At 43.9% G+C, this 12,133-nt stretch overlaps 1 protein-coding gene across 1 annotated transcript in view; it reads left to right on the forward strand.

Moving 5' to 3' along the window:
- Positions 1–12,133, forward strand: part of eif2b4 (eukaryotic translation initiation factor 2B, subunit 4 delta) — a 33,257-nt gene that overhangs the window by 11,885 nt on the left and 9,239 nt on the right. Inside the window, exon 5 of the mRNA XM_061886055.1 lies at positions 3,921–4,003. Within this exon, the coding sequence (XP_061742039.1) occupies positions 3,921–4,003 (83 nt within the window). The remainder of the gene's footprint in view (positions 1–3,920; positions 4,004–12,133) is intronic.

The following is a 12,133-nucleotide window of genomic DNA, read 5'->3' on the forward strand; positions in this document are numbered from 1 at the left end:
AAGCCCTGCCACCCGACGGAGGAAACTCATTTCGGCCCCGTGCAACCTTGATCTTGTCCTTTCGTTCATAACCCAAAGCTCATGACCATAGGTAAGGATAGAGACCTAGATCGACCAGTAAATTTGAGAGCTTTGCTCCTTCTTCACCACAACGGACCGATACACTTGAGACTGCACCGATTTGCATGTCAATCTCATGCTCTACTCTTCCTTCACTCGTGAACAAGACCCCAAGGTACTTGAACTCCCCCACTTGGTACAGGATCTCCTCTCCAACTCGGAGATGAGATGGCACGCAACCCTTTTCCGGGCGAGAACCATAGACTCAGACTTGGAAGTGCTGATTTTCATCCCAGTTGCTTCACACTCCGCTGCAAACCGATCTAGCGAAAGCTGGACATTCTGGTTGGACGAAGCCAGCAGGACCACATCAGCCGCAAAAAGCAAATACCTCATCCTGCAGCCACTAAGCCGGATCCCCTCAACGACCTGACTGCATTTTGAAATTCTGTCCATAAAAGTTGTAAACAGAATCGATGACAGCAGCCCTGGTGGAGTCCCATCCTCACCGGAAACTATCCAACTTACTGCCGGCAATTCCGACAAAGCTCTGACCCTGATCATACAGGGAGCGTACTGCCACAATCAGGCTGTCCGATACTCCATGCTCTCTGAGCACTCTCCACAAAACTTCCTGAAGGACATGGTCGAATGCCTTCACTAAGTCCACAAATCACATGTAGACTGGTTGGGCATGCACCCTCAAGGATCCTGCTGAGTATTGAGTTGTTCCACAGTTCCATGACGATGACAGGAACCACACTGGTCCTCCTGAATTCGAGGTTCAACTATCCGGCAAAGCCTCCTCTCCAGTACATCTGAATAGAGCTTCCCGGGAAGGCTTGAGGAGTGTGATCCCACGATAGTTGGAACACACCCTCCGGTTGTTCTTTTTGAATAGAGGAACCACCACCCCAGTCTGCCAATATAGAGGCACTGCCCCTGATTTCCACGCAGTGCGGCAGAGTCTTGTAAACCTTGACAGCCTCACAGCATCCAGAGCCTTAAGGATGTCTTAAGGATCTCATCCACCCCCCAGCGTCCTGCCACCGAAAAACTTCTTGGCTACCTCGGCCACCTGAGCCCCAGAAATGGGAGAGCCCATCGTGGAGTCCCCAGGCACTGCTTCCTCATTGGAAGATGTGTAGGTGGGATTGAGGTCTTCTTTGAAGTATTCCTTTCACCGATCCACAGCATACTCAGTCAACGTCAGCAGTACAACGTCCCCACTGTCCATCGTGTTGACAGTGCACTGCTTTCCCCTTCTTAGGCGGCGGATGGTGGTCCAGAATTGCTTCGAAGCCGACCGGATATCATTCTCCATGGCTTCCCTGAACTCCTCCCATGTCCGAATTTTGACTCTGCCCCCGCCAAAACCGCACACCACTTGGCCTGTTTTATCTGTCCGCTGCCTCCAGAGTCCCATGAGCCAAAATAACCTGATATGACTCTTAGTTTAACGGCATCCCTTACCCTTGGTGTCCACCAGCCAGTTCTGGGATTACAGTCACGGCAGGCACCAACCACTTTCCGGCCACAGCTCTGATCTGCTACCTTGACAACATGGTCCACTCGGACTCAATATCCATTGCTTCCCTCGTAACATGTTTAAAGTTCTCCCAGAGGTGGGAACAGAAACGCTTTCCGACAAGAGACTCTGCCAGACCCAAGACAGGGGTGTCAAACTCATTATAGATCTGGGGCCACATGGAGAAAAATGTACTCCCAAGTGGGCCGAACTGGTCAAATCACGGCACGATAACTTCAAAATAAAGACAACTTAAGATTGTTTTCTTGATTAAAAAATAGAACAAGAACATTCTGAAAATGTACAAATCATAATGCTGTTGGGTTTTTTTAACGCTTACATTGTAACAAACGCACCCAAGTTCCCCGGGTGTCTCTGTCACTACGCAAATTAAGGAGTCACGGGTGGGACCTGATATTCAGCGGGGAGTGATTAATGCAATAAATAAACACAAAACAGGTATAACTATTAGCCACAACACCACTAGGCTTATATTTAATTTATCACAAATTAATCCGGCATTACAAACACCTCCCCTTTCCTTGGTATATAACCCGCAAATATAAATCAAACACCCGCACAACACACACAATCCCACAGCCCAAAAATACCGTTCACCTCCCAAAGTTTATACCACACAATATTCCCACAAAGTCCCCAAAGTTGCGTACGAGACGTGTGCACGGCGGCACGCACGTACGGGCAGCAAACAATTGTTCGGAAGCCACAGCTGTGTACTCACGGCACCGCGTCTGTGCGTCCAACACAAAAGTCCACCCGGTAAGAGTCTGTGAGGTGCAGGTTCTCCACAGGCCAATGGAAAGACAGAAAAATGGTCAGAAATGAGGATACTTCCAAAACGCTGTGACTGAGAGGTGCTCCAGGGGGTGTGTCATATGCTTCCGCTTCCACTTCTGCCTCCGCTTCTGCCCGGTCTGATAGGACCGGATGTCTTATATATCCCCACATTCATTAACGTTACATATTTTTGATATTAACATGATTTAATATGCCTGCAACAGTTTCATAAAAATTACATGGATGGCATAAGTATATATAATTACTTTCCCAGCTGAGCACAAGTTAATTGTGACTGGAATATTTATTATATATATAGATGGACGCCTATGGCCATTACAACATGTTGCAGTTAATAGTATTCTACCTTTTATTTGTGGTCATTTATACATTCTGAATAAATGATGTGATAATGTTCGTCAGTCAAGTCATTGTTGTTAATTTTCAATCCATCAAGATAAAAAAGTTATATAAAAAATGAAATTACAGGATGTTATTTATGTAGTTTGTTCATTTTCCTCGACTGATGTGATGTGATGTCATTCCAACTTTTCGGATAATTTTATACTTAGCAAACTCATCCCCCGTGCCGGATAAAACCTGTTCGCGGGCCTAGTCCGGCCCGCAGACCTTACGTTTGACACCCCTGTTCTAAGCAGACCCTCACTGGTTTGGGCCTGCCACGTCTGTCCGGCATCTTCCCCCACAATTGGAGCCGACTCACCACCATGTGGTGATCAATTGAAAACTCCGCCCATCTCTTAACCCATCCATCCATTTTCTACTGCTTATTCCCTTTTTGGGGTCGCGGGCGTCGCTGGCGCCTATCTCAGCTACAATCGGGCAGAAGGCGGGGTACACCCTGGTCAAGTCGCCACCTCGTCGCAGGGCCAACACAGATAGACAACATTCATTCACGGGGAGAACATGCAAACTCCACACAAAAAGATCCCGAGTGTCCAAAACTTGAGACAACAAATCCGATGACACAACCACAAAGTCGGACATCGAACTGAAAAGGTTTTGTCTCTAACTCCCCCTTGCCTTTCCTTTTAAGGCGTTCTTTACAGCGTTCAAATCGCTGTAAAGACAATTTGTATATGGCAGAAGTGTCGCCAAGACAAGTTGTATACAACAGAAGTGTCGCTAAAGTCGCGTGGAAAAAGACAATAGAGAGGTCCTGCTTGACACACACCTAAATATGCACACACTTTTTTCTTTTTTTTTTTTTTTAAACACGTCGATCGAAATAAGGACACACAGATTGTTTTTGCACAGACAAATCATAATTACGAACAGGCAGATTTTTTTTTACACAAAGACAAATCATAAAACTGACAGACATCTTGAAACACACACACATCTGATTACACATTCACAGATTTAAATGCGTTTTTGCAAATAATTTTGCTACAGCATTTTTGCAAATAATTTTGCTACAACAATTCCATATTAATGTCTGGTTCAAGATGTCTGCCTGAAGCGTGAAATGACACATTGCTTACTTGCACCAATTTGTTCCGTTTTGTTCCAGTGGTGAAGAGGATTCCTGAACATGTCCAAGTAGACGACCCAGATGTTTTAAGGAAACTTGCCAAGAAGCTAGAACGACAACAGGTTAGCTACTGTCACATTAATTATCGTATTTTTCGGACTATAAGTCGCGTTTTTTTTTTTTGTAGTTTGGCCGGGGGTGAGACTTGGCCAAACAATAAAAAATAAAAAAATATATTTTATTGATTTTTTTTTTGGTTTGGCCGGGTCTCACGCCCGGCTGGACTGTGGAGAAGACTGCGACTTATTGTCCGAAAAATACGGTAAGTATAAATTGCATTACAAACACGGATTCAATGTCTTCAAGGACTGTCATTTGCTGTTGTAGATGCCGTTTTCCAAATAAGCAATGTGGGTTGATAGTAGATGTACTTAAATAATGATTTGGTAAAAATGTACAAAACCCAAAACCAGTGAAGTTGGCACGTTGTGTAATTCGTAAATAAAAACAGAATACAATAATTAGCAAATTCTTTTCAACCTTTATTCAATGGAATAGACTGCAAAGAAAGACATTTAATGTTCGAACTGAGAAACATATTTTTTTGTAAATAATTATTAACTTAGAATTTAATGGCAGCAACACCTTGCAAAAAAGCTGGCACAGGGGAATTTTTACCACTATGTTACATGGCCTTGCCTTTTAACAACACTTAGTAGACATTTGGAAACTGAGGAGACCAAATTTTTAAGCTTTTCAGGTGGAATTATTTCCCATTCTTGCTTGATGTACAGCTAAAGTTGTTCAAAAGTCCAGTGTCTCCATTGTCGTATTTTAGGCTTCATAATGCCTGGGGATAGGTTGATTGGCAACACTAAATTGGCCCTAGTGTGTGAATGTGAGTGTGAATGTTGTCTGTCTATCTGTGTTGGCCCTGCGATGAGGTGGCGACTTGTCCAGGGTGTATCCCGCCTTCCGCCCGATTGTAGCTGAGATGGTCACCAGCCACCCGCGTCCCTAAAGGGAATAAGCGGTAGAAAATGGATGGATGGATAATGCGGCACATATTTTCAATGGGAGACAGGTCTGGATTACAGGCAGGCCAGTCTAGTACCCGCACTCTGTAACATGTGGCTTGGCATTGTCTTGCTGAAATTAGCAGGGGCGTCCATGATAACGTTGCTTGGATGGCAACATATGTTAATCCAAAACCTGTATGTACCTTTCAGTATTAATAGTGCCTTCACAGATGTGTAAGTTACCCATGTCTTGGGAACTAATACACCCCCATACCATCGCAGATGCTGGCTTTTGAACTTTGCACCTGTAACAATCCGGATAGTTCTTTTCTTCTTTGTTCCGGGGGACACAATGTCTGCAGTTTCCATAAACAATTTGAAATGTGGACTCGTCAGACCACACAACACATTTCCACTTTTCCTCAGTCCATCTTGGATGAGCTCGGGCCCAGTGAAGCTGACAGCGTTTCTGGGTGTTGTTGATAAATCTATTTAGCTTTGCATAGTAGAGTTTTAACTTGCACTTACAGATGTAGAGACCAACTGTAGTTACTGACAGTGTTTTTTTGAAGTGTTCCTGAGCCCATGTAATGAAATCATTTACACATTGAGGTCTGTTTTTGATGCAGTGCCACCTGAGGGAACCTTTTGATGATTCTATGGACCGTAGATTGTGAAATTCATAAATTCCTTGCAACAGCTCGTTGAGAAATGTTCTTAAACTGTTCGACGATTTGCTCACGTATTTATTCTCAAAGGGGTGACCCTCGCCCCATCCTTGTTTGTGAATGCCTGAGCAAATATGAAAGCATATTTTATACCCAATCATGGCACCCACCTGTTCCCAATTAACCTGCTCACCTGTGGGATGTTCCAAATAAGTTTTCAGTGTTTCCCCCAGAAAATGTGTTCGTTAAGGTGGTGACTCTACAGGGGGAGAGGACTGGGGAAGGGCATGAGTGGGTGTACGGATCAGTGTAACTCGGCCTGTTGCCATCACTTCTCAACCTCGTCGCTGCCCCCACAGCCTGGGGGGGGCAATAGACTACAGACTGTGGTGACGTAGGCCGGCTTTGTCGCGTGACGAAGCCTACAACTTTTGGTTGTGTTTTCCGCTCCATTTGCTGAATGGCGATAAGCGATACATATCTCGATATTTTTTCCGTAAAGCAAAAACAAAACAGTCCTAGTTACATGAGATACTAAAATAATGACTTACAAAGTCAAATTAAGTACTTACTGTAAGTAAGCGTTTGAAAAAAAGAGTTGAAATTAGGGCCACATGCTGACATATGCTCAACTCATCATGTTTAATTTATTACAGCATTTAGGAAGCCTGTTGTTGGTTTTTATTATGTTAATGTTATATTTTATCAACATGTGATAGCAGGGACCCTTCCATTCAAAACTAAGCTGCTACTTTACTAATGATGTAACTATAGCTGAAAAAATAGTACAATAGAAATAGGAGAGACTATTCATCCCTGAACACCATGGAGTTCCTGTGGGCTTTATGGTGCAGTTACATTATTATATCAACTATCAGAGACAGCTTCAGGAAACTCTTTTAACAGACAGGGCTGTGCTGTCCTCAACGCACGCACGCAGAAACACACATTACACCGCAAAATAAGCTAACGTTACACTAAAACAGGGGTCACCAACGTGGTGTCCGCGGTCACCAGGTAGCCCGCAAGGACCAGATCAGTAGCCCGCTGGCCTGTTCTAAAAAATAGCTCAAATAGCAGCACTTTTTTAAAATTGTGTTTATTTACTAGCAAGCCGGTCTCGCTTATAATTCTGAGAGACAAAACTCAAATTCAATTTGAAAATCCAAGAAAATATTTTAAAGACTTGGTCTCCACTTTTTTAAATAAATTCATTTATTTTTTTACATTGCTTCTTATAACTTTCAGAAAGACAATTTTAGAGAAAAAATACAACTTTAAAAATGATTTTAGGATTTTTTAACACGTCTACCTTTTTACCTTTTAAATTCCTTCCTCTTCTTTCCTGACAATTTGAATCAACGTTCAAGTAAATTTATTTTTTTCATTGCAAAGAATAATAAATACATTTTAATTTAATTCTTAATTTTAGCTTCTGTTTTTTCAACGAAGAATATTTGTGAAATATTTCTTCAAACTTATGATTGATATTAAAAAAAATGTTCTGGCAAATCTAAAAAATCTGTAGAATCAAATTTAAATCTCATTTCAAAGTCTATTGAATTTCTTTTAAAATTTTTGTTCTGGAAAATCTAGAAGAAATAATGATTTGCCTTTGTTAGAAATATAGTTTGGTCCAATTTGTTATATATTCTAACAAAGTGCAGATTGGATTTTAACTTATTTAAAACATGTCATCAAAATTCTAAAATTAATCTTAATCAGGAAAAATTACTAATGATGTTCCATAAAATCTTTTTTTAATTTTTTCAAAAAGATTCAAATTACCCAATTTTTTTCTCTTCATTTTTTTCGGTTGAATTTTTACATTTTACAGAGTCGAAATTAAAGATAAATTATGTTTCAAAATTAAATTTTCTTTTTTTGTGTGTTTTCTCCTCTTTTAAACCGTTCAATTAAGTGTTTTTTTCATCATTTATTCTCTAGAAAAAACCTTCCGTAAAAGGAAAAAAATGTACGACGGAATCCATCCATCCATCTTCTTCCGCTTATCCGAGGTCGGGTCGCGGGGGCAGCAGCCTAAGCAGGGAAGCCCAGACTTCCCTATCCCCAGCCACTTCGTCTAGCTCTTCCCGGGGGATCCCAAGGCGTTCCCAGGCCAGCCGGGAGACATAGTCTTCCCAACGTGTCCTGGGTCTTCCCCGTGGCCTCCTACCGGTCGGACGTGCCCTAAACACCTCCCTCGGGAGGCGTTCGGGTGGCATCCTGACCAGATGCCCGAACCACCTCATCTGGCTCCTCTCGATGTGGAGGAGCAGCGGCTTTACTTTGAGTTCCTCCCGGATGACGGAGCTTCTCACCCTATCTCTAAGGGAGAGCCCCGCCATACGGCGGAGGAAACTCATTTCGGCCGCTTGTACCCGTGATCTTATCCTTTCGGTCATGACCCAAAGCTCATGACCATAGGTGAGGATGGGAACGTAGATCGACCGGTAAATTGAGAGATTTGCCTTCCGGCTCAGCTCCTTCTTCACCACAACGGATCGGTACAACGTCCGCATTACTGAAGACGCCGCACCGATCCGCCTGTCGATCTCACGATCCACTCTTCCCCCACTCGTGAACAAGACTCCTAGGTACTTGAACTCCTCCACTTGGGGCAGGGTCTCCTCCCCAACCCGGAGATGGCACTCCACCCTTTTCAGAGAGAGAACCATGGACTCTGATTTGGAGGTGCTGATTCTCATTCCGGCCGCTTCACACTCTGCTGCGAACCAATCCAGTGAGAGCTGAAGATCCCGGCCAGATGAAGCCAACAGGACCACATCGTCTGCAAAAAGCAGAGACCTAATCCCGCGGCCACCAAACCGGAACCCCTCAATGCCTTGACTGCGCCTAGAAATTCTGTCCATGAAAGTTATGAACAGAATCGGTGACAAAGGGCAGCCTTGGCGGAGTCCAACACTCACTGGAAACGTGTCCGACTTACTGCCAGCAATGCGGACCAAGCTCTGACACTGATCGTACAGGGATCGGACTGCCACAATAAGACAGTCCGATACCCCATACTCCCAGAGCACTCCCCACAGGACTTCCCGAGGGACACGGTCGAATGCCTTCTCCAAGTCCACAAAGCACATGTAGACTGGTTGGGCGAACTCCCTGCCGAGAGCACAGAGCTGGTCCACAGCTCCACGACCAGGACGAAAACCACACTGTTCCTCCTGAACCCGAGGTTCGACTATCCGGCGTAGCCTCCTCTCCAGTACACCTGAATAAACCTTACCGGGAAGGCTGAGGAGTGTGATCCCACGATAGTTGGAACACACCCTCCAGTCCCCCTTCTTAAAGAGAGGGACCACCACCCCGGTCTGCCAATCCAGAGGTACCGCCCCCGATGTCCACGCGATGCTGCAGAGTCTTGTCAACCAAGACAGCCCCACAGCATCCAGAGCCTTAAGGAACTCCGGGCGGACCTCATCCACCCCTGGGGCCTTGCCACCGAGGAGCTTTTTAACTACCTCAGCAACCTTAGCCCCAGAAATAGGAGGGTCCACCACAGATTCCCCAGGCACTGCTTCCTCATAGGAAGACGTGTTGGTGGGATTGAGGAGGTCTTCGAAGTATTCCTTCCACCTATCCTCAACATCCGCAGTTGAGGTCAGCAGAACACCATCCGCACCATACACGGTGTTGACAGTGCAGTGCTTCCCCTTCCTGAGGCGGCGTATGGTGGTCCAGAATCGCTTCGAAGACATCCGGAAGTCATTTTCCATGGCTTCCCCAAACTCTTCCCATGTCCGAGTTTTTGCCTCTGCCACCGCTGAAGCTGCCCACCGCTTGGCCTGTAGGTACCTGTCCACTGCCTCTGGAGTCCTATGAGCCAAAAGAACCCGATAGGACTCCTTCTTCAGCTTGACGGCATCCCTCACCGCTGGTGTCCACCACCGGGTTCTAGGATTACCGCCACAACAAGCACCAGTTACCTTGCAGCTCCGATCAGCCGCCTCGACAATAGAGGTGCGGAACATGGTCCACTCGGACTCAATGTCCAGCACCTCCCTCGTGACATGTTCAAAGTTCCTCCGGAGGTGGGAATTGAAACTTTCTCTGACAGGAGACTCTGTCAGACGTTCCCAGCAAACCCTCACAATGCGTTTGGGCCTGCCAGGTCTGTCCGGCATCCTCCCCCACCATCGCAGCCAACTCACCACCAGGTGGTGATCGGTAGAAAGCTCCGCCCCTCTCTTCACCCGAGTGTCCAAAACATGAGGCCGCAAATCCGATGACACAACTACAAAGTCGATCATGGAACTGCGGCCTAGGGTGTCCTGGTGCCAAGTGCACATATGGACACCCTTATGTTTGAACATGGTGTTTGTTATGGACAAACTGTGACGAGCACAGAAGTCCAATAACAAAACACCACTCGGGTTCAGATCCGGGCGGCCATTCTTCCCAATCACGCCTCTCCAGGTACGACGGAATGACAGACAGAAATACCTATTTTTTATATATATATATACATAGATTTATTTATTAAAGGTAAATTGAGCAAATTGGCTATTTCTGGCGATTTATTTAAGTGTGTATCAAACTGGTAGCCCTTCGCATTAATCAGTACCCACAAAGTAGCTCTTGGTTTCAAAAAGGTTGGTGACCCCTGCACTAAAAGCTAATTAGCCTTCACCTCAAGGACTGCGAGTGAGCTTAGCTGCGGCTTATGTTTCTAGAACGTCAACGGGCTCATAGTGATGTTACTAGTAGTTGACTTGGAAGTGTTTATTATAATTTGACTAGAGTCTGCTGCCTTATGCTCACCTTTCTGCTCAATCCACTGAAGGAGCACTGACTACATGCGCTCTTAATACGCAGTGCTGATTGGCTGTTTCATGCACTCTGAATACGCACTGCTGATTGGCTGTTACTGTTCTGCGTGGAACTAATCGGATGGTTCTGTGGGTGGGACAATGCTGGGTGCACAAAGACATGCTGGCAGAGACCGAACTAAGCGGAGCAACTTGTTAAGACTTTAGTTTAGGCGGTGGCCTCTTTGCTGTTAAGGCGGCCGCCTTAACAACAAAGCGCTGCGGGAAACCCGAGTGTTTGATGAGCATTCCCCAACTTTCTCAGTCTTTTTTGGTACTTGTGCTAGCTTTTTTAAGCATGTTCTCATTTTAAATGAGTTAATATTTGCAAAAAAAAATTTGTTTTCAAGTTTGAACGTTAAGTATCTTGTCTTTGCAATTTATTCAATTAAATATAGGTTTAAAAGGATTAGCAAATCATTGTATTCTGTTTTTATTTACGATTTACACAACGTGCCAACCTCACTGGTTTTGGTTTTGTACACTAAAAGACTAAACTTTGGTTTGTTTTATAGGATATTTAGATTTTAACTATCTTGTGCAAAGGTTGGTGGGGTAGGACTGCTTTTATTGGAGCGCTTTTATCTGACATTTTAAATGGATGTCGAAATCATCCGATACTTGTTTTTTTGTTGTTATTGGACCGATATCAATATCGGATCGGACCTCCCTAATAATCATTTATAAACTCAGGTTATTCGCACACATGCTCCTTCACCTTAACTGTAAATGGTTACCTGAAAGGCGCAGAGGGTAACTTTACGGTCAGTGATCAGGTCAATGCATTTGCCAGTGCAAAGATGAGTGTGGTGACTCCGACTGATGTGCTAGTTTGGATAAACTTGTTAAAATCAAACTGTTAGAAGTTTTGAACAAATGAATGACATGCGTTCATGTAAAACATTTGAAAAAATGACAGTCATTCTCAAACTGTAGTACATGTAACCCTATTGGTACACGAGCTACATAAAATCAAATGATACGTCAAAGAATCATTTGATTTAAGTACAGTGTTTTATTTTCCTATATTCCAACACAGTCTTATTGTTCAAATATTACAGTGGCCAAAAATATTAGGTAACCTTGTTAAATAAAATTTCTGCCTTATTTTTAATGAATACTTAGGCCTACTACGCTCCTGTATTTTAATGTTGGTCACGATGGTGGTACTTGGAAAGCCAAGTGTCTTCTGGGGTGGTACCTGATAAAAAAGGTTTCAAAACAACTGCTCTGACATTCTAAAAAAATGCTTTCGTGTCAAAATATTAGTGTCTTTTTTTAAAGTTAGTTCAGTTGATGTAAGCATGTCATTTATTGTGATTAATGCAAAAGTGTTTGTCATATTGTGTAAAAAAGACATTGTTTGACATCACCAATTAAAATGTTTTGGTTCTAAAGTAACTCCGCTATCAGTTCACTTTTAGTCAAATTGCTTTTTCCCCCTCGTCTGTTCTGTATGAGCCTCACTGACTACCTGAGTTTTAGCACCACGTGATCATAACGACCATTTCTTTCAGACAACACAGCATGTTGCTACTGAAAAGGTACAAAAGCAATGCTTAACATGTTGGTAGTGCAGGTTTTTAGAAGGAAATGTTCACGTTTCTTGTTGTGCTGAGTTAGAGGTGTCAAACTCAAGGCCCGGGGGCCCCATCTGGACCGCGACATTTTATCTGGCCCGCAAACACCTGGAAATGATGTGTTAATAAAGTTCTTAATATTTTCTCAATAAATGT

Source organism: Nerophis ophidion, linkage group LG24, assembly GCF_033978795.1.
Source record: "Nerophis ophidion isolate RoL-2023_Sa linkage group LG24, RoL_Noph_v1.0, whole genome shotgun sequence".
Taxonomy (NCBI): Eukaryota; Metazoa; Chordata; class Actinopteri; order Syngnathiformes; family Syngnathidae; genus Nerophis; species Nerophis ophidion.